Genomic DNA, 21,763 nt, shown 5'->3' with positions numbered 1-21,763 from the left:
GAAAACGACGCGTTAAGAAGACACAAGTGAGGCATTCAGGAGAGTGGGAAAACACGTTGTGTGCAGTAAGCATGTTTGTGCATTTTGACTGTATGCAACTTGTGGAATGTGGATACAACTAGAAAGACATGCAGTATTATGTTTGCAAGTGCCTTAGCTAGCTACATTAGCTTGCTAGCCCCGAGTTCGTCGATGTGGCCGCGGCCATCTTGGTTTTCAACCAATGAACAGGAAGTTACCACATTTGACTCTAAATGGAGCATAATGTACTAAATGAACATCATGCTGTATTGAAGAAGACTGTAAACTAGAGATTGAGACCATAAACTCATGTTTACAATGTTTACTGAGGGAATAAATCAAGAGAGAAGTAGAGGCTGTCTTTTTGTGTTTTGGTGTCGACACACAGACAAACAATAGAAGCGCATACACTTGTGTAGTTTATACTGTTCATACTTCATCAAAGACGGTATATTGAAAAACCCAGCGAGCCATATGGCAATTCAAGAGAAACATATAGCATGTAATGAGACGCAACCATCATTTCAAAAAGGGGCAGTTTCCCTTTTATCATCCATACACAGAATTTCATACATGGAATCATGCCATTTGATCTTTACATTAGATATTCAGTTAGTGCAAGTCTGAAGAAATGTGTCTTTTCTGTGTTCAAAGAGGCCTCACGAGTAACAAGTCAAACAATACCAGCTGCTGAAAAAAGGATATTTCAAACAGCTCCAAAGCTCACGTTTCATACATTACCAGTTGTATTTTTGGGCGCATTATGGATTAGCGAGTGAGAAACTGAGGCGTCCCACTGTTTTGTCACATCCATATATGGAAGTCGTCATGTGTCACGTTATGATTCATGGGATGCACGGCGTCCTGAGGCACATACAGTACAACGCTACATCCAAACGGACACATGACTGAGGGTGCAGCGTATGAATTATACAAATATCATAACGTGCATCACCATCATTTAAATGATGGAGGGTCCCGTGTATGTCTTCTTGAACGGGAAACCCCGCTGCACGGCAGAGAAATAAGAAACGGCGGAGTTATAACAACGACATGGATAATAAAATGTTAGCGTCACTGCATTTTTTAAATCACACACACACACTGTATGAAATCTAATAATGTTTAAATGATTTATACGCTGTTGAGCGCACCCCGCGGGGCGTCTTCATCATCTCGGCTTTGAGGTACGATAACGACACTTAAGCGTATGTTGAGATAACCGAATTCCCTCTTTGCGTCGCATCTTTAAATCACATTACAGCTCCCGTAGTCCCGCACGCGCGGCGTTCATTAAATCTTCGGTTCATACAATATAACGTGTGATATTTTTTTTTTTTTTTTTTTTTTTTTTTTTTTAAAACACCCCGAGGGCGGCTACATTTGTATCAATGAAGAAACGCTGCAGTGATTCATAGTCGGGAACAAGGCGGGTGGTTTAGGGAAAAACAAATTAGCATGGAATTACACATGTACTTAAAAAGGGGAATTGCATAGAGTTGCTTGCATGTTTTATTCAAGGTGCCCAGGGCACATTGTTTATGTGAGCACTGTTCCCCGTAGACACAGATACTGGTGTGAAACAGAGGCTGGGGAAGACTCACAGAAACAGGAAATGTGAACTATTTGATCATTAACCCCAAAATTGCTCCCGTAGCTGTGCCTACGGTGTAGAAACGTGATTGAATCTGAATTGTAAGTCGCTTTGGATAAAAGCCTGAATGACGGTAATGTAATGTAACTAACGGTTGTCAAAGTTAAGTGGCTGAAGTGTTTGGTTGGTGTTGGAAATATGTCTGACCTCACGTAACTTTAAATAATGGAGCTCAGGGCTGCACAATGCTGATTATTCAAATATTTGTATTGCACAACACTTTCACTCCTCTGAGGCAAATATTAGTGTTGATCCCTTAAAATGTAAAACACACCATACATTACAGTATTTTTCTGCACGTCTTAATTCTAAAAACCAAACGATAAAATGTTTTCAATTAATAAAATGTTAATGTGCAAAATATTTTAGAAAGAAACATTTTATTTTAACAAAAAGATTTTGCAAAATGTTTACATTTTCTCTATTTTAAACGGTGTGAAAAGTTCATGATACAGTTTTCCACATTCATAGGACAAAATTCAATATTCATAGTTGAAATTAAACTTCAATAGTACTGTAACAGAAGGTTTTTATTGCATGCCTAAATGAATACAAATTAGTTGTTTTGTCACACGTTTTAGGCGGTAATGTAAAACTATTTGGCTACATTTTGAGGGTTATAACACGTGTATAACTGAACATAATGTAACAGATGCATTTCACACCGACTTCCCATCCGGAGACAAAAGGCGATCCGTTTATTTAGGCCGAAGACTTCTTCGGGTTCGGACGGGGTCAGGCCTCTGAGGAGTCCATTAAATGTCCTCGCAAGTTCCACCAAAAAAACAAAAAAAACAACCTGCGGTGGAGCGAGATGGAGGCGGAGAGACCGGGGCGCACGCCGGCTTCACGCCCCCGAGAGCCACCGCGGACTCAGACGCTCGTCAATAAGCCATTTTCTCAAGCTCTCCGACATCGTCCGTCTGGCCGGGCAGACACCAATAGGAATCCATTATATCGAGCGCCGTCCTGATTTCAGTTGGACGGCCGGGCTCGCCGTGTCCTGACAGTGACCAATTGCACGCCGAGATGCAGTCTCCGCCGTCCAATACGGTTCAAGGAGAACGGAGGCAGATCGGGATTCTTAATTGCTAATGGACTCGGCAGCAGTTTCTGCCGTTAAGATTCGTATCCCGGTCCAAACATTACAAAGAGAGACATAACTGTAATATTTTAGCTTCATCGGCAGAACAATGCGTCCATTCATTACTATTAGGAGCTCCGGAGCACAAAGCGCATTTTAAGTATTTATGGACACGATGATGAGATTGATGACGTGGTTTTACCATCAGATCAGGCATTCGTAGCTGTACATATGAAAAATTAATGCACCTTCATTTTGTAGATATCCCACACAAGGCGGGCGGGAGTGGAAGGGTCCAACAGCCAGAGGAGACCGCTGTTCTGACCCGTGTGAAACGACACAATAATAACTTGTTTATTTTAATAATTGTAAAGTATTTCGTCATCTTTTTCTCCGTATTTTTGTTGCCTAAACCAGCTTCCTATGGTGGCGTTGTGAAGGAGGCGGTACAGTACAGGTGTCAAATGTGACCGAGCCAGGAGGAGGGCTGGACCAGGTCTGGTTACGGGCCACGTTGAACCACCACGCCATCGTGGGACTTCCCCCCCCAAAACGAAACACTGAAAACACTTTTCTTTTTTTTTTTTTAATAAAAGAGGCCAGCACAAACACAGATGTGACACAAGAGACAAAAAAGAAAACACACCTTTAAATACAGCTGAAACTATTTGGGTACAAGCAATTTAAAAGTGCAAAAAGACAGTCCAGACTCTACAGATGTCTCTCAGAGCGAGATCAAAAAGGTTCAGGTAAAAGCTAAAAAAGTTCTGCCTGAAATATATTCCTGGCTGCCCAAAACCCTCCGACACGAGGTTAGTGGCACAGCAGGAGACTTCATCTCCCCCCCGAGCAGACATCCTCCAGAACCTGGTGACTTACATCTGGGTCATAATATCATCACGGTGCAGCAGGGATTTAAACCCGCCTCACCTGCTACGACTGTACTTATGCTACCGTACATGGAGTCTCCATCGCTGAAGAAGGTGATGATGATGATGATGATGATGATGATGATGATGATGAAAGTATTGTAATATTCACACATCTGACAGATTTCAGTCGTCGATTCAGAATTCGTATTAAACAGAAAACAGTAGAAGTCTGAAATGATTGACGGGTCGCTACGACGAAGGTTGTCCGTGTTTTCGTCTTTAACCGTTTCACGGTGTTTTTACACAGACTGTAGAAGAAGAAGACGTAGTCAGCCATTGGTTTAATGGAGAGGTTTGTTAGTTGTGCTTTTAGTTTAGTTTCTCTTTTAAAGTAGTTTTGGAGTTTGTTTCATTTTTTTAGGTATCGTTTAGGTCATCTTTTGATTGGGCGGAGTTTATAAATGTATTTTTAATGTGGGATGGAACTTTAAGTTTCATTCCTTTTATTTTATTTGCTTCTTTTAAGGTTTTAGTTTTTTGGTATATGGTTTGTTTTTTCTCATGTACATAGCTTTTGTGACAGATTTGGGATTTGGATCGTATACGATGGTACTTTTTAAATTAAATGAATTATATGTTTCTATGCAGGACTATTGTCTTCTTCAGTGTCACAGAGGCTTCTCAGAATGTGAGCTCAGGTTCATCGCGGGTTCAGGAGGAGCTTCTCTCGAGCTTCTCTCTGCGCTTTCGATGTAATTTGCGCCGTAAACATCTCTCCGTCTCTCGTGAACCTTTTAACGCTCCGAGCAACGGCTGGAGAAGAAAACACTGCACAAGCAGAAAACCAGCAGCCTGCCAAACTCTATCCTGGACGACCATCAACATCTGAACAGGTTCAGAGAAACCGTTGAATTGCTAAGTGAGGTCTCGAACGATGTTAGAAGATGAATACGTTTTCATTTAAAAAGGGAAGAGCTGCTGGCTGCTTGTAGCTACGTATACCTTTGCAGGTACCCCACGTGATCTAGAACCAGGAAGTATAAACGCAGTAGTAGTACTCAAGTTTCAGCCCAAACACACGATGTGTTCCTCAATCTGACCGAGTAGTTTCCTGTGATTTGAAAAGACGGCATCTACGTAACGAAGGGGAAACGTGTCGCTGCTTTTTTAGGCTTCTAGTAAACATAACAGTGGTGTATATGTGCTCTATATTAATAATTGTACTCTTATGATTAGGACTTATTACTGCCGTTCTCTTCCTCTATTCGTTGTTCACGTGAACCGCGTTCCTCAAAGACACCGTAAGTTCATAATCGCCACATTTTGGATCCAATCATAGATGTGATTCTGTGATGTTAGTTTTTTTTTTTTACATCCCATCCCCGGAGTACAGTCGGAGGAATGACTCAGTCCTCTCTCCTCTCTTCCCCCCCCCCCCATCCTCTGACTCATGAGAAGGACAAATACAAGACCTTGGCCGAGGACAGTATGTGTCCTCCATAGTCCCTTCCTCTTCCTTCTTTCCCTGCTCTTCACTTCCCTCTCTCTCTCTTCCTCTCCCCCTTTCATCTGCCCCCTCTGCAATATTGCAAATCCCCCCCAAAATGACTTCTCCTTTCCATTTTCCTCCTCCTCTTCCTGGCTCGAGGCCCTCTGATCCCGACCCCCCCTTAAAAGGGGGCTAACGCAACCTTTGATATCAGTTCCTCTCCGTTAGACCTCGGGGGTGGGGGGGAACGAGTGCACCCAGGCAGAGAGGGAGGGAAAGGGGGAGGGGGAGGAAGAAGAAGGACACGAAGATCCCGCCGATACTTCAAAACACCACCATGTTTGAAACAGACGACTTGGTCTCTGTCTCTCAGAGCCCAAGGCGAGAAATGAAGCAACTTGACGTGACACATAGGTCATGCTGCTCCAAGTGGCAATATGTGTTCAGATGAGGGAGGAGGAGGTAGTCACAGAATTGGTCCACGTCCTCCAGGAACCCTAAGTCTAGCTTCTTCTTCTGTTTCTGAACACAGGTTGTATCCACTTCATACCTTTTACAACCTGGAGTTATTTGCTAAAGACCTGCAGATTCATTTGGAAGTGGCAGGTTGAGATATTGTGTTTTATTGATGACTATAATATTTGGTGCATGTACTCCTTTCAGGTCAATGACGTGAGGAATTATTAACGTACAAGAACTACCAACTAAGAACACATTACTGTAAACATATCATAGCTCAATGCTAACTTATTCCTTCTGATTATTAGTTAAGTAATTCAGGTAATCTAAGGAAAAAAATTCTTTTAGGAGAGGTACAGGTAATTTGCATTGTGAGTAAGATGAAAATAGACAGAGCACGGAAGTAAATCTGTGTCCATCTCCTAAAAAATTACTCCAAAGAGTGTTCCTCCTAGTCCCGCCCCTACTGTGCTGCGATTGGCCAGTACTACTGTGTTGCGATTGGCCGATTATCTGGCAATAGCAATGTGCTTTCCTACAGTGGGGCAAGAGTCTTTAGACAAAGTTGTCAAATTTCACTCATTTACCAACTGGCTAGTTAGCTAGCGTGCTACCATGCTTTAATGCTACACCGGTGACAGAAAATGGCAACAAACCTACTTGGTTAAGTTCAGGAAATATAAAGATAAAAGAAAATTAAACTGTTCTGAATTTCCCGTGCAGCCGGTAGCTAAAAAGGGAACATTTACAACATTTTTGACCTCCTGAATAAAACATGGTTTAGTCGCTGTACGAGTCCTTTATGGTATTATCCATAAAGGTTACTGTACGAGTCCTTCCTTTTCCGTGCAATCCCCATTCAAGCGTCATCGTTGTGGTCGTTCGGCCGGTGAAATCAGCTGTGATCAACCTCATGTTACAGCCACGACAGCAGACAGCTTTATTTATGCAGCTTTAAAACGTTTAAAGGCGTGAAGGAATCTGCTCAAGTTACGTCACCGAGGAAAAATTACAACCGGGACACGTTTCAGAGAGGTCGGCGTTAACCTGATAACACACTCGGCCCCATGACGCCACAGAGCAAACTGACCTCAGTCAATGTCAAGAGCAACACTTCCGTCCTCGACACGCGGAGGTATCTCAGATATAGTATCTGCCCTCTGAGATAGCGACGCACATAAAACACCACTATACCCAAAAGCCTCTCCAGGACTGTGTAGACGAGACGTGAACCATCGGAGTCCTGTGAGCTCGGTTTGGACCTTGTCCCTTCGTAGTGTAGTTAGTGTTTTATCTCAAACCGTCTTATTAATCTAATCTGATAGAAACGAGACTTTTAGCTTTCTAAATAATAGCTGCCACACACACACACACACACACACACACACACACACACACACACACACACACACACACACACACACACACACACACACACACACACACACACACACACACACACACACACACACACACACACCTGGGGCTTGAGTGACTTCTTTAAAGCGGCTAAGCTACTCGGAGCATTGTCGTTGAAAGATTGTAAAACTTAATTCCTAATCAGACACGAGCATTACCGCCGTGCTTGTTGTCTTGAGCAAAACATTGGCTTAATCCCTCACACACCTCTTGGGACGAGAGAGGGAATAAAGACCAACACACACACACACACACACACACACACACACACACACACTATTTAGACAAAGAAATACAAGGACACAAACGCATGAATACATGCATGAATGAAAAGAAATACACAAGGTAAAGATGATGAATGATGGGATGTCACAAGAACCGATAATTCAGGACCAAGTTGATGCTAAATATATGAAAAAGTGACTTCTCTACAGTTCCACAGGTACCGTACGTTCAAGACTAACAGAACCTAAAATTCAAAAGGACAACAAGGAGGCAACCACATGAACAGGAAGTGACCTTATCTGGACTAAGGAGGAGGGACGTAGAGACACCGTATACGTCTCTGGTAGAGACCTGTCAATCACCGTGTAGCCCCGCCCCCTAAAGCATCCCCTGCTTTATGGTCTGTTTGACTCTAAATGGACGCAAATGTATCATCATCATGTGATCAACAAATCCGTGTTCAATTGAACAGCAGGAGAGCTAGCTAACGTTAGCCGTTAGCAGCACGGTGCTGCGGAGATAACGGAGGTTGCGTTGAGTTTCATTATGATGCATTCAAGCTGGCTAGCTAGCTAGTGTGCTAATTCCACCATGCTACGCTGGTGACATAAATTGAGAAGTTTGACTCAGAAATCTACAAAACCTACTTGATTAGGTTCATTATGATGCGTTCGAGCTCTATTCAGTAAAAAATATTATTTGGCAAATATAATCTTGAAATGTCTTTTTTTGGTGAGAAATCCAGTTGTTTGAAGATGTTTTCACAGAAATATAACATGGATATTAGAGAGGGAATGTTGACCTGTTTAACTTACCAACACTAGCTCCCAGGTTTTTGTTTGTTACCGCGGTAACACATTGGGTATCGAGTATCGTGGAATCTAAAATTCGTGGTACTGTGACAGCCCTGCTTGAATGGCACACGCCACACAAATACATTGAGGCATGAAAATACGAACACACACACACACACACACACACACACACACACACACACACACACACACACACACACACACACACACACACACACACACACACACACACACACACTTCCACCCTGGTTGGCAGAGCAATGCGGCGCTTTGGCATTCTGCAAATGTCAGAAGGATAGTGCTCACAAATTCAGCCAGGCACCTGGGAGATTACATTTTATCAACATACAAATGAGCACTGCTTCATACTACACTGGGCACTGTGACAGCATACTAACCATGGCTGAGATGATAGGGAAATGGCTGTGACATTGAATTGTGGTGCCCCGGTGTGTGTGTGTGTGTGTGTGTGTGTGTGTGTGCAGTATTAAACCAGTAGAGCTGTGATGTTTGTTGCCCGCAGTGTCAATGCAGTTAAATGTGAAAGGAGAATAATCAAATAGGGAAACTCTGGCGCTCAGCAGGATTTATCTAACTGTAGTCCTGAGACATCAGATTACGCTCACACGGCCCCAGGACTACAAGTTATTTACCTAATATTAACACTTGACATGCAGGAGCATAGCAAACGACAACAACGCAACAACAAAGCCACGGCAGTCGCACAGTCATGTGTGACTTTAATCTCATCTACACGGTGATTGACAGGTCTCTACCAGAGACGTGTACGCCGTCTCTACGTCACTCCTCAGTCCAGATATGGTCACTTCCTGTTCACCGGACCATAAAGCAGGGGATGTTTTAGGGGCGGGGCTTACAGCTGATTGGCAGGTCGCTACCACGTTATTGTCCGAAGGGACCGGCCAACTTGGAGTCCGTTTTCACTTCATTAAAGCCAATTGTCTGATCTAGTGTTTTGTATTACTTAGCTCCACCCTCTCGCGTCTCTTCCGGGTTGCAGAAAACCAAGATGGCGGCAGCACAAAATGGGGAACTCGAGGCTTCAAAACTGTCGTCCACAACGCTTAAGTCCACTTCTTACATACAGTCCATGGCTGTAGTCTGTAGTCTTGTTACTGAGTTTTGCAACATTGAACCGTTTGGGAAAAACTTTGATCACTTCAAGGACGACCCAACGTTTGGTTCAGAGACGTTAGTTTTGAGTTATGCTTTACTAATTTACACGTCTCTTAAGAAAAACCGCTCTTTAGAAATTGCCGGTCCTCGACACGGGATCAAGGTAAGAAGGGAACAAGAAGTACTACAGTGCAGTTAAGAGCCAGAGCTTAGTCCATCCATCCGTTTCCTATATCCGCTTATCCCGTTCAGGGTTGTGGGAGGCCTTCAGTCTACTCCCACACCTGTCACAGAGCAGACTAACACTACACAGCGTGGACTGTCCACTTTGTCCGTTATGCTAATCTTTATATGAAACAGCCAAACCTGATATGAATTTTTAAAGACTTTTACTTTGTAAAAGACACGTTTGGATGTGGGTGTGGCCTGTCGTAGCTTAAGAGTCAGAAAATGTTTGGCACCTACCAGCCGGCAACCTTTCGGTTCTGAAGAGCGAAGCCAAAAACGGAGATGTCCTAAAGCTGCGTTCTCTTTGATGTCCACCAGGGGGCAACTCCTCCGGTTGTATAGAAGTCTATGAGAAAAAAAAAAATGAGATTGAAAGACTTGAAACTAGAGATAGAGACCATAAACTAGAAAGGCATGGAGTATTATGTTTGCAAGTGCTTTAGCTAGCTACATTAGCATGCTAACGTCATAATTCTGCACCTCTGGTGACATATGGTGCTAAAGTAATCCTTTGTCGTGATAAAATGTGATATTTTCAGCCAGCTGAAAAGGTGTTTTGTGAGCGTCTCAGCCCTCGGTGTCTTATTGTGACGCTCCTTTGTGTTTCCCCTGTGGTTGGCGTGGTTTTCAAAGTAAGAGGCGTTTCGTCCATTGACGTCACCCATTGGTTTGAGGACTGTCGTTTTTGAAGCCCCGAGTTCGTCGATGTGGCCGTGGCCATCTTGGTTTACAACCAATGAACAGGAAGTTACCACATTTGACTCTAAATGGAGCATAATGTACTAAATGAACATCATGCTGTATTGAAGAAGACTGTAAACTAGAGAAGAACCAGAGGAGTCGCCCCCTGGTGGACACTAGAGAGAATGCAGCTTTAAGACATTTCCGCATCAGCTTTACGCGGCAAATAGACCATAAAGCAGGGCATGCTTTAGGGCGGGGCTACCATGTGATTGACAGGACACTGACGCTACCTGAGACAAAGTCAAGGTGGCAAGTTAAAGTGGTCAACGGGGAGAGGAAGTAGGGGGGGGGGGGAGAGAAGAGGGAGACGGAGGCAGCGAGAGAGAGAGAGAGAGAGAGAGAGAGAGAGAGAGACAAGCGGCGAGGAGGAAGTCATAACATTTCTTCATGGAATTGTTGCGACGGTCATGTAGCGTGAAAGTTAATCGATTGACGTTAATAACGACGATTGTAGAAGGAGCTCAGAGAGAGAATCCCAGGTGATTCTTTCTCAGATCTAACGTCCCGAGCAGAAACTCATGAAACAGATGAGATATTGACGTCGCAATACGCTCGAGCTATTTCACAGGTATCAATATGCGATTTATTCTTTTCTATATCGCACACTGCAAACATCTATCTGTACGTGCGTGATGTGTGTGGCTCTTTATTTTCCCATCAATATGCAAAGTGTTCAGGTCGTGTACACACACACACACACACACACACACACACACACACACACACACACACACACACACACACACACACACACACAACGCCTCTCGAGTCGTTTGATTGAAAAGAAGTGCAGCTTATACAACGAGAGGATGTAAAGGAGATGGAGCTCGGCCATCTTTCATCTTCTTCCCCTAAGTGTGTGTGTGTGTGTGTGTGTGTGTGTGTGTGTGTGTGTGTGTGTGTGTGTGTGTGTGTGTGTGTGTGTTATTGTATGTGTGACGACTGATACGCCGTAATAATGTTCACATACATGGGAGGACGAGAGGTCAGCCCGATTAGCATGATGGGAAAACGAGGAAAGGAGACGTGATAAGGAGAGTAAACAAGGAGATATTTAACAGACGTGTTCCTCAATTGGTAAGGAAACAAGTGTGAACATACTTATTAATAAGGGGTTAATTAAGAAATAAATAAATTATATTTAAGTAAAGAATGTATTCTGGCTACAAAATACAAAACAACATGCGTTAACATGTCATATTCGTTCCGTTTAAACGGTCCCTAAAGGCGCTTTGAAGCCGTCACCATAGCCCGATGACTACATGTCAATCAACCCTGAGGAGCGGGTAAAGCACGCGGACCTTAACGTTCGTCTCAGCGGGATGTTTGTGCTCACCGGTCAGCTCCTCTTGGCCGCTCCGGTCGCGCCTCCGGTCGGGCCTCTCCGTTCCAGAATACCGCCGCTCGTTTTCGTCCTCGCGCGCCTCGCCTGCGGGAGGATTCAAACCAAATCCAACCGCGCGCGTGTCGTGGGCCATTCAGCGTCACACACCTGTTCATGGGTGTGTTTGATTTGGCGTCACAGCGTGCCCGAGGGGGGGTGGAGCCTATTAGTAGAGACCGCCTTTCTTTTTTTATTCACCAGGTATAATAACGCTTAACCAAACTGAACCCATAATAAAGAGGTTATTTTTCATATTGCATTATTATCAGTGGTGGGAAAGTAACTCGGCCCAAATATTCAAGTAGGCAGAACTTAAGTACACTAATATAAACTAGTACATGATGATGTATTACAGGCTAAAATAAGACTTTATATGAAGTAATTAAACTGAGTGAACAATGAATGCATCAATAATGATAATCCAATAATATAATGTACGTTATTCTTAAAGGAGCTTCGTAATGACGCTACTTTGACTTTTGGTACTTTCATAATTTGGTAGTTTTAGTCACGGGTTCGATTCCCTTCTTGTGCGTGGACAGACCCTGACCCTGAACAAGGTTAGCGGGTTAAAGACCATGGCAGGACTTTAGTATTTCTACTCGGTGGTGTTTCTATTTTTACTCTAAGTGAAGACGCCCCTCTGGCGCTGTGAAGATCCAAACACTCTCTCTCTCAAAGTGACGGGTTTGAAGAAGTCATAGCGTTTCAGACCAATTAGGAGGAGAGAAAAGAGACGCGTCTCAGTAAAAAACCCAGACAAGAACTCATTATGTGGTTTGTAAAAGCGAGAGAGAGGGGCGGGTGAGCTGGATGAAAGGGGGAGAGGGGGGAGAGAGAGAGAGAGAGAGAGAAATTCACACACCTCTGTTGGAGGATACAAGGTCAACAACACTCATGGTGACAGGATGAGTGATTGGAGTGGACTTTCAAGCAGAATCCGTTCCATTAAAAATGCTGGGAATCAGACCAGTGTGGCGCCTTCGAGTGCGTGTCTGTCCGCACGTCATGGGGGGGGGGGGGGGGGGGGACAGCTCTGGATCAGTGGACAGATGGACGGACAAACAGCCGAGACACATTTGCAGCCGCTTAATGAGGGAAACTCCTCTTCTCTACAGGGTTTAGTGCTCAACAGCTGGAGAGAGGCGACGTGCAAAACTAAATAAGAATGTTTCCAGTCTTCTTCAATACAGCATGATGTTCATTTAGTACATTATGCTCCATTTAGAGTCAAACACACCATAAAGCAGGGGATGCTTTAGGGGCGGGGCTACACAGTGATTGACAGGTCTCTACCAGCGATGTGTACGGCGTTTCTACGTCACTCCTCCTCAGTCCAAAGACGGTCACTTCCTGTTCACTGGTTGCAAACAAAACAAGATGGCGGCGGCCAAAATGGCAAATTTGAGGCTTCAGAACCACATTTTCAGAACAACCTCTCTACATCCACGACGACTACGTCCATGACGACACGACGACTACGTCCACGACGACCACTATGTCCACGTCGACACGACGACTACGTCCATGATGACTACATCCATGATGACTACATCCACGACGACACAACGACTACGTCCACAACGACACGACGACTACGTCCATGACGACTACGTCCACGACGACACGACGACTACGTCCATGACGACTACGTCCATGACGACTACGTCCATGACGACTAAGTCCATGACGACTACGTCCACGACGACTACGTCCACGACGACACGACGACTACGTCCATGACGACTACGTCCACGACGACTACGTTCACGACGACACGACGACTACGTCCACGACGACACGACGACTACGTCCATGACGACATGACGACTACGTCCACGACGACACGGCGACTACGTCCATGACGACTACGTCCATGACGACTACGTCCACGACGACACGATGACTACGTCCACTTCTTGTACAGTTTGTGGATCAGACTTTGGATTGGTTCTACTATGCAGGTTTTTTTTTTTATTTTATTTTTTTTAACGCTAACAAAAATTGTCTCCACCCAGTTTTAGCACCACAACCTGAGATCTGTCTTCAGGCTCTAGTTGAGTGAAGCTTTTAGAGACCAACACGACGACGGCCGTATTCCAAGATGGCGAAACTCGAGACCGCAACCCACTGCGTCCACTTCTTACATACAGACTATGAGCGCAATATAGTTTTTCTGATCTAATCTGTGCGTTAGATCAGAAAACTGCAAATGTCTCGGAGTATAATGCACACCTAACTGTTAAACATGCAGATTAGGTGAAACCTAGTTTGGTTAAGTATCAATGTTCTGGAGGCGTGAACCGCCCCTTTAAGGCCTCGGTTATACACCAAACTGACAGCAGAGAGAGGCTGTGCTCGTATACCGCTGCTCACACTCAGACTACATTTTTTGGGGGGCTGCTCAGACCCTCGGGGACACGAGCAGAGGACAGACTCTACATCACAGAGACCCTCGCCGTGTCGCAGCGATGCAGATATGGAAGACTCAGTCGTGGCCAGGAAATTATGAATTTTATTTTAGGTTTTTTTCATAGCGTCTCTGTTTTGGTTCACAACGTCTAGAACATGAGATGAATGTGTATCATACAAACTAAATGACACAGCTGGTTTCATAGAAATCTAAATATTTCAGCACTTCATATTCCTTTGTGATTCCCCCCCCCCATTGACTGTGTCTTATTTACCTGAATTACTATTCCAGACAATATGTCTGTATCATTACCATAACTTTCCATAAGTGGGCCAACAATGTTTGTGACTCGTATGAAAATTCATAGGAAAACATGTGTTATTTCCGTCGGGTATAAACGGTACTTTTACTATAAACTGCACAAACACGTTAAAGAAAACATCCAAAAATACACATTCAGGTGTTTATTTTACTACTTTTGTCTGAAGATTTCTCCTAAATTCACCAAAAGTTCCCATTAGACAGTTTAAACATAACATTTCAGACAACTTGTAATACAAAAAAATAATGGTCTTAGTGTGAGTAATGAAGTGGTGAAGTTTCATGGTGATATCTACTAGTTCATGTTGTGACCCTATTCACCTGGAGACTCTTCTAAATGTCTGGACTTTAACTAAACGTCTCTTTAAAAGGACAAAAAATATTTTTACTTACGGCCCAAAATGAAACCTGGCTTTATCCAATGTTCACATTTATGTTCTGGAAATGTATGAAAAGGTGCACACATTTAATAAGATAATGACTTATTTGTATATGTATTCATACAATTTCAGAAATCTTTTAATACAAAAAAGTAATTGACTTAATCTAAGTTATGAAGTGAAGTTGCGTGGTGATGTCTATCAGCGTCTCCCTTTAGAGGATCAACCCTTCCTCGTGTCGTTGTGTGAAGTTTGAAGTCCTGAAGAACTCCACCGTTGAATGATCCGTGTTCCTTACATCAAACATCGAACGCACTTCACTCTAAAGCCACGTGTTCCATCTCTGGGGTGTAACTCTGTGGAGAGGACGCCACTGGGCACGCTCAGACCCCCCCCCCCCCCCCCACCAGCAGAGTCCATCGTAATGAAGGAGTGTGTCACTGAGTCCTCATGATTGTCCGGATAATAGCCGGCTGCAGGAGGCCGGCTCAATTGTTCTCCGAATGACTTTCTGCTGGACGGATCGCTGCTTTATTTTCAATTTAAAGCCCCCGATCCTCGACTGCACAGCACAAGCATCACACTCCATGTGGTCTCCTTCATGTGGACACCGAGGGCTTTAATCAACCTTTCCCTGCAGGACATAAAAAAGAAAGAACGGGGGAAGTCTTTGTGCCGTTTCCTCGAACAATGCAACCGCACGGCTGTCAAGAGCTACACCTTCTCTCCAGATTGTTCAATTACTGGAAAAAAAAAGAAGAGATTCAGTCAGCTGAAATTACATCTCATAAAGTCTGTCACAACTCCTGAGAGAGCTAATCATCCATCAGGGGCTGACTCTGTAGGAAAAGTGCCCGGCGTTGTTAAAGCTTTCTTGTCAAACCAACAATATGAAATGAGGGCTGACAATTTAACCGTCAGTCGCTTGTCAATTGAAACTTGTTTGTGAAAATTGGGAGTTGTAATTGTACCAAATATTTGAAGCCGGTGCTAAAAAAAAAAAAAAAAAGATTCACTTCTCACAGCTGCAGGAAATGAGTCTCATTGTTTGAGACGAGACCTTCTCCACGAGACCGACTTGTAAATGCATTATTGAGGCGTCTACGATACTCCGAAGATTCCCCAAAAGATTGGAATTCAATTCATAACTTTGTTCTGTTTCCGGTGCGTTCTTTGCTAGACTTCGTAGCTCACATCCAACGACCAGCACGCAAAAGGTACTACATCAAAAAGTGCAAATGTTCATACATTTCCAGAACATAAATGTGAACGTTAGATAAAGCCAGGTTCTAAATTCTTGTTTCATCTTATTGACATATTAGAGTCAACGGTTTTTACATTTTTGGATATCTCTTGGTATCACAAAATAGGTGTATTTTCACCATGTTTGTATCGATAAAATGTATAAATGAGTGTGTGAATGGTGTGTGGACAAACCCCTCTGTAGAAAGCTTCAGCACACAAAGAGGAATGAAGGTGTAAAGTTTGGTGGATGTCAGAACTACTGAAGTGGAGATTTCTGGATCAGAGTCTGAGAAAATCGCCATTTAGCGAAAACGTCCTTTAAAAGAGTCTCCAGGTGAATAGGGTAAAAAAATTAACTCATAGATATCACCATGAAACTTCACCAGTTCATCACTCACATTAAAACGATTATTTTTTGTATTACAAGTTTTACTGCGGTGGATATCTGCTGGGAACACAGACTCGTTCAATGTTAAGTGTGCGTCTGATAATTGATGCTCCTCTTCTATTCTGAGAAGTACTCCTATTTATCAAGTATAGTTCAGCCATTCTGAGAGGCTTCATGAAGTAGCGCCGTTCTAATCGGGCCCGTTGTTGACCGTGACAATCGGCTGCCATCGTTGGTTGAGTACAAACAACACAGACGGACTCGTGATCGGGTTCGACTGTTTCATCCATTTTTTTTTTTTTGGGACGGGACGCTCCTGCAGGATCCAGACAAAGAGGCGCCACAAATCATTCCCAGCAAAACCTCCCTGTGATAGATTGAGCTTGTCTGGCGCTTTGAAGGCGACTGATTAAGGCCCCCCGGAAAAAAAAAATGCAACCTCAGCACATCTATAATCTTCCAGAATCCTCCAATCAGATTTGTGCAGCACATTTGAGATGAGACTTTGCTCGTGCAACCCTAAAGTTGCTCTAATAAATGGCAGCGTGCTGGTCTACGGGGGTAAGGGCAAAAATATCATGAACATAAAATATGGATATTTACTTTCTAACTCGTACTCTCTTAAAATTATCATTTCCTAAACGGCCGAGAGGCCGGAGATGTTTTGATTCAACCCTCCACCTCTGAAGAGAGCCGATCAGCAGTGAGGACCTCGTCATGGGCTCACATTCAGCTCCCTCACGTCTCGTCTCAATCAAACCCAGATCAGTCCTCCATTAATCTTCGTCATCACCGCCATCCGTTTATCCATTTTAGCAACTAGCGGCGTCTTGGGAACACCCACCCCCCCCACATTAAACCCCGCCACGAATTACCACGGATGTGCAACAGATGCTGGGCAAATTGTTTACATCGAATCAATACTCGGAGCAATCAATGCAAATGATCCGTCTGCGATGTGTGGAAAGACAGATGGAGCTGAGAGAGTGGTTTCACAGCATAGCCTTTTTTTTTTAATGGCAGAGCTTTCAAACTGCATAGTCCAACGAGTCATTCAACAGCAGAATAATTTAGTACAAAAAGGGACAGCGGTGAGACCGCTTCAGTTAGCCCCGAAGACCGTCGACGGTTGCCAGGTAGCGAGGCCAAACTGCTTGAGGACTTCAGACATATTGATTTATCGATTCAAGGCTAAGCGGGAGAAGTAGAAAAGTGACAGTGATCAAAAAGCTCATCCATAAACATCAGTCAGGTTTGGATCAAAGAGGATGACAGGATAAAACAAAGTCAGAGGAGAAGCAGCAAGAAGTTAAAACCAGATACATGAATGAAGAATGGTTTTCGTTTTTTTTATCGTACCAGTTGGTTTTATTATGACAATGCACACTTGATAAGCAAAAAAGCCTTGGCATCCTGCAAAAAACCAACAATAGTATGACCCGACGAGTCACTCGTTGAGCCCGCACCGACTGGTCACTGAGCGGACTGCGCCTTACATTATTATTGCAAAGGGTCACTTTCAGTTGAAACTCATTAGCAAACATAAAAGGACATAAAAATAAAATTTGTGATTACATAAAATATGTCCGTCTTTGTATAGTGGGAGATACATTTCGATATTCAAACACACACGACAAAATAAAAACACTTGAAATGTGACCCATGACAAAAAAAAAGAAAAGAAAAAGAAAGTGTACATAATTGAATCATATTTGAACTTCTAGGCTAAGATTTTACAAATCACAGAAGACTAATCATTAATCATGTTTTCTTTTAATAATCAAAAACAATTTGAGGCTGTATCAAAAACTTGGTAAAAAAATTAGAAGGAGATTTTCGGTGACCATTTTGTTCAGTGAGCTAATTGCTGGAGAGTGAAGGTTTTCTCTCTTTCGTCTCCTCTGTGATCTCTAAAACGTGAGTATCTGTACAGGCCCACTGGGGGGGGGGGGGGGGGGGGGAAGTCTCTATGGCACTCAAAGTTCCTCCTCTGACTGGGGAGAAGAACTGCCTCATTACATAAAAAAATAATTATCCCTGGTCCAAAATAACCTGGAGGGGTCCTTTTCCTGTTTTGGGCACATGTTGGAGGTTTGTATGTAGAAAAGGTGCCGACATGGCATTTCCTCTTTTACCGTCGTGGTTCTGTTGAACTTCGGGTCACGTTTTTGCCAAATAGAGGTCACTATCATCTGCATAAAACTACACATTTTGCCTCCAAATCTACACCAAACTCTGCATTTACAAGTTAGTTAGATAATCATCTACCGCGACCCACACAGTTTGTTACGCCTTGTTGAGGGCAGCTGAGAGGAAGGGAAGATGTTCATCTAATGAACTGTAATTGTTCTATGAAAACAGGAATGAAGAGCTCCTTCAGGGGATTTTAGCGAGGCAGTCCCTTTCCTCCCGCTTTCTTCCACCACCAAAAAAATATAACACAATCTATCAGAACATCTTCCAGATATACAGTGGATTTTAAAACCAATGAAACAAATTATTTATTATTCATCTCTAAATCTTTTTTTTTAGGCTACCTTGTTATTCTCATCTTTACTAGACATTGTGAATAAGGATAGAAACAGACAGCTAGTGTTAAAAGGCAAACCGTATTGAATCTGAATAAACACACCCACTCATTCAAACGCACACACACACACACACACACACACACACACACACACACACACACACACACACACACACACACACACACACACACCTCGGCCTCCCATTCTTCTGTGTCGTCTGCAGGGGTGATTCCAGATCCTTGTGATAGCTCTTTTCTTTTTTATTCATTTTCAGAGAATCTCACTCTCCTTATTAAAAAAACACGAGTTGTTGCTTGCAGTGGTCTGGTGGCAGTTCACTGTCTCCTCGTATCATTTAAAAGCAACACAAAAAGAAGAGCAAACGATTCAGTCCAGAAAAGAAACAGAATAATAACCTCGGGATAGTGATGAAAAACGAAATAAAAGCCTGTATTTTAAATCAAAAGGAGTGGAAAAAAAGAAGAAATGCCGGGACGGGAGATCACGTCTCCCAGTCGTCGCTTCTGACCAACTGGTTGATCCAAAAGCCAATGTGACGAAAATGTGTTTGTCTTAGGCCACTGTAGTAGCTGGGCTACCACTAAAACAGTAGTCCCTCCCAGCTGTTTCAACAAACCATCCCATCAGTCCTTTGTAAAAACCCCCACCCGACTCATTACGGCCCCCTTCCCAAACAAAAGTCCCCTGTAGCTGTTTTGTACTTTAGCACCTCTTGTCATCTCTCCCTGTAAATGTCCAGATAGACAAACACCAGAATGGAAACCGTCACAGTTCCTCAGGCATCCTCTCCCTCCACCATACGAGGGGAGAGTTAAACAAGTCTTAGGGGGGCACGTAGGGAGGTGGAGATCTGTAGGGAGTCATGTTCTTGGGACGGGAGCCCTTGCCCTCCATGGGAGTGGTGAAGGGAGGTGGTGGCTGGTAGGGAGGCGCGTTGGGGTCCTCATCCCGCAGGGCTGTGTACTCCCCCAGCAGCTCCTGGTTGAGGGGAGTGGTCTCTGGCGAGGCCATGTTGGGGTACTCGGGGGGTGGAAGTGGGGGCTTCTCTTCCTGTAGAATCAAGGGCATACTGGAAGATGGAGGCGGCTTAGAGTCATCTAGTTCATCCGCAAAGATAATCGGCACACCTTTTTTGATGAAGGTGGCCTGGTCCTCGATGGTTAGCTTGCCCTTTCGCTTCTTCCTGTAGCAGATCATCGCAATGATGCCTGCTATTAACAAGATCGCTGCCACCACCACAGCGGGAATGACTGTGTGGAGATAGACGTCATCTGTGCTCTGCCGGCCTGTTCCCAGAGCTGGCGTGACTGCTGGGGGTTCTGGTATATCAATGTCTCCTGGTGGGATGAAGGAATAGGTTCTGCAGCTTGCCCTACCCTTGGCCATGACATCCAGTGGTCTGAATTCTGGCTCCAGAGAGTGCCTGAAGGTCTGCGAGGGCTTTCCGTCAGCACTGGCGAGCGTCCTGCTCATGACTGTGAGCTGTTCCTTTGGACACGGGTGCTGCGGTAGGCTGGTGTTTGTCCACTCCACCACGATGGACCCTTTGCTGATATTTCGTAGACTGACTGTACTGCTGTTGCGGTCTCCGAGCGCATATGCCAGCTTCTTGACCAGAAGGATCTTCTTGTGGATGTCATTTGTTATCGAACGTGGCTCACCTTCGAATCGGGCCGTGAAGATCACGGGGGTCTTGTCATTGGCGGGCCAGCGGTTCACGCGGACCTCGAAAGCGTCAATTGCATTCAGGCTACCTTTGTCAGTTGCCTGCATGAAGTACTCATGTTTCCCCACATGTTGTACATCAGGCAGGCCATAGAGAAGTTGGCTGGTGGTGTTGAACTGGATCCAGGAGCCCTCTCCGACCACTTCATTGTGGTTCTGTCTCAAAGTTAGACGCAGCTTGTCAGTTGTCCCATCCTCTTTATCAAAGAAGGTATCAGATGGGATCTTGACCTCAAAGTAGGTGCCAACCAATGCATTGACCTGGTCGATGGGGTTTCGCAGGACAGGCTTCTCGTTGTATGGGTCCGGGATGACGGCAGGTGATGGTGTGGTGCGCCTGGCAGGCTTGGCCGTGGAGGTCTTTGGCTCTCTGGGCACCGGTGTGGTTTTGGGTCTCTTAGGTTTCTTAGTAGGTCTTCTAGTGGGTGCAGGTGGTGTAGCGGTGGCCTCCACATACGTAGGCCTGGTCATGGTTGGCTGGATAGGAATGGTGCTGGTGGTCTCCACTACTACCCTTGTTGGCTGAGGCGGTCCCTGAGTTGGGGTGTGGGCAATGGATTCACGGACTCTGATCGTAGGCTTGCCAGGTAGGGGAACGGGGCCTCTCACAGGGGGAGCAGAGCTTTCGGTTGGTGCGGCAATAGAAGGAGAGGAGAGAGTTGGGATGATCCTCACCGGAGGCTCCACCACAGTTGTTGGAGGAACTACTGCCAGGACAGGTGTCGGAGTGTTGTTTAATTGGCGCCTCACCCGCTTGGGGACATGGGGTTTCTTGTTGGCAATGTGCCATCCCACCACAGGGTAGCCCAGCTTAGCGGACATTGTCCCTTCCTTTGCAGGACCCTGGACACTGTTGATATTTGGGACTGTGCTCTGGTCCAGCGAGCAGCCGAGCTTCCAGGACAACAGAGCGCCGTTCTCCACCACCTGGGGAGGCATTGACAATTGTTAATTTAATTATCCATCTACTAATATGACATGTTTAAATATTCACTGACTGGCAAATATTTACTTTACCCATAAAACCACATTCTCATTAGTAGGGCTGTCGGCTTTTTTGTTGATTTGTCATTTTTTTTAATGCTTTTTCACGCTGAATGACTTATTTACAAGAAACTTAAGAGCACACACGATTTAATGTGATGATTTTGCATGACTATTAACTCAACTAATCAAAAATCGACAAAATCTTAAGACTGCTTTTCTTT

At 44.4% G+C, this 21,763-nt stretch overlaps 1 protein-coding gene across 1 annotated transcript in view; it reads right to left on the bottom strand.

The window, feature by feature from the left end:
* Positions 1 to 17,616: 17,616 nt before the first annotated feature.
* Positions 17,617 to 21,763, bottom strand: part of LOC137880067 (dystroglycan 1-like) — a 45,070-nt gene continuing 40,923 nt past the window's right edge. The window contains exon 4 of the mRNA XM_068721150.1: positions 17,617 to 21,482. Within this exon, the coding sequence (XP_068577251.1) occupies positions 19,653 to 21,482 (1,830 nt within the window). The 3' untranslated portion in view covers positions 17,617 to 19,652. The remainder of the gene's footprint in view (positions 21,483 to 21,763) is intronic.

The sequence above is a fragment of the Cebidichthys violaceus genome, unplaced genomic scaffold, assembly GCF_023349555.1.
Source record: "Cebidichthys violaceus isolate CVI_PGR_0920_01 unplaced genomic scaffold, fCebVio1.0.p SCAF_269, whole genome shotgun sequence".
In the NCBI taxonomy this organism is placed as follows: domain Eukaryota; kingdom Metazoa; phylum Chordata; class Actinopteri; order Perciformes; family Stichaeidae; genus Cebidichthys; species Cebidichthys violaceus.
This window is presented reverse-complemented; position numbering and strand designations above follow the sequence as displayed.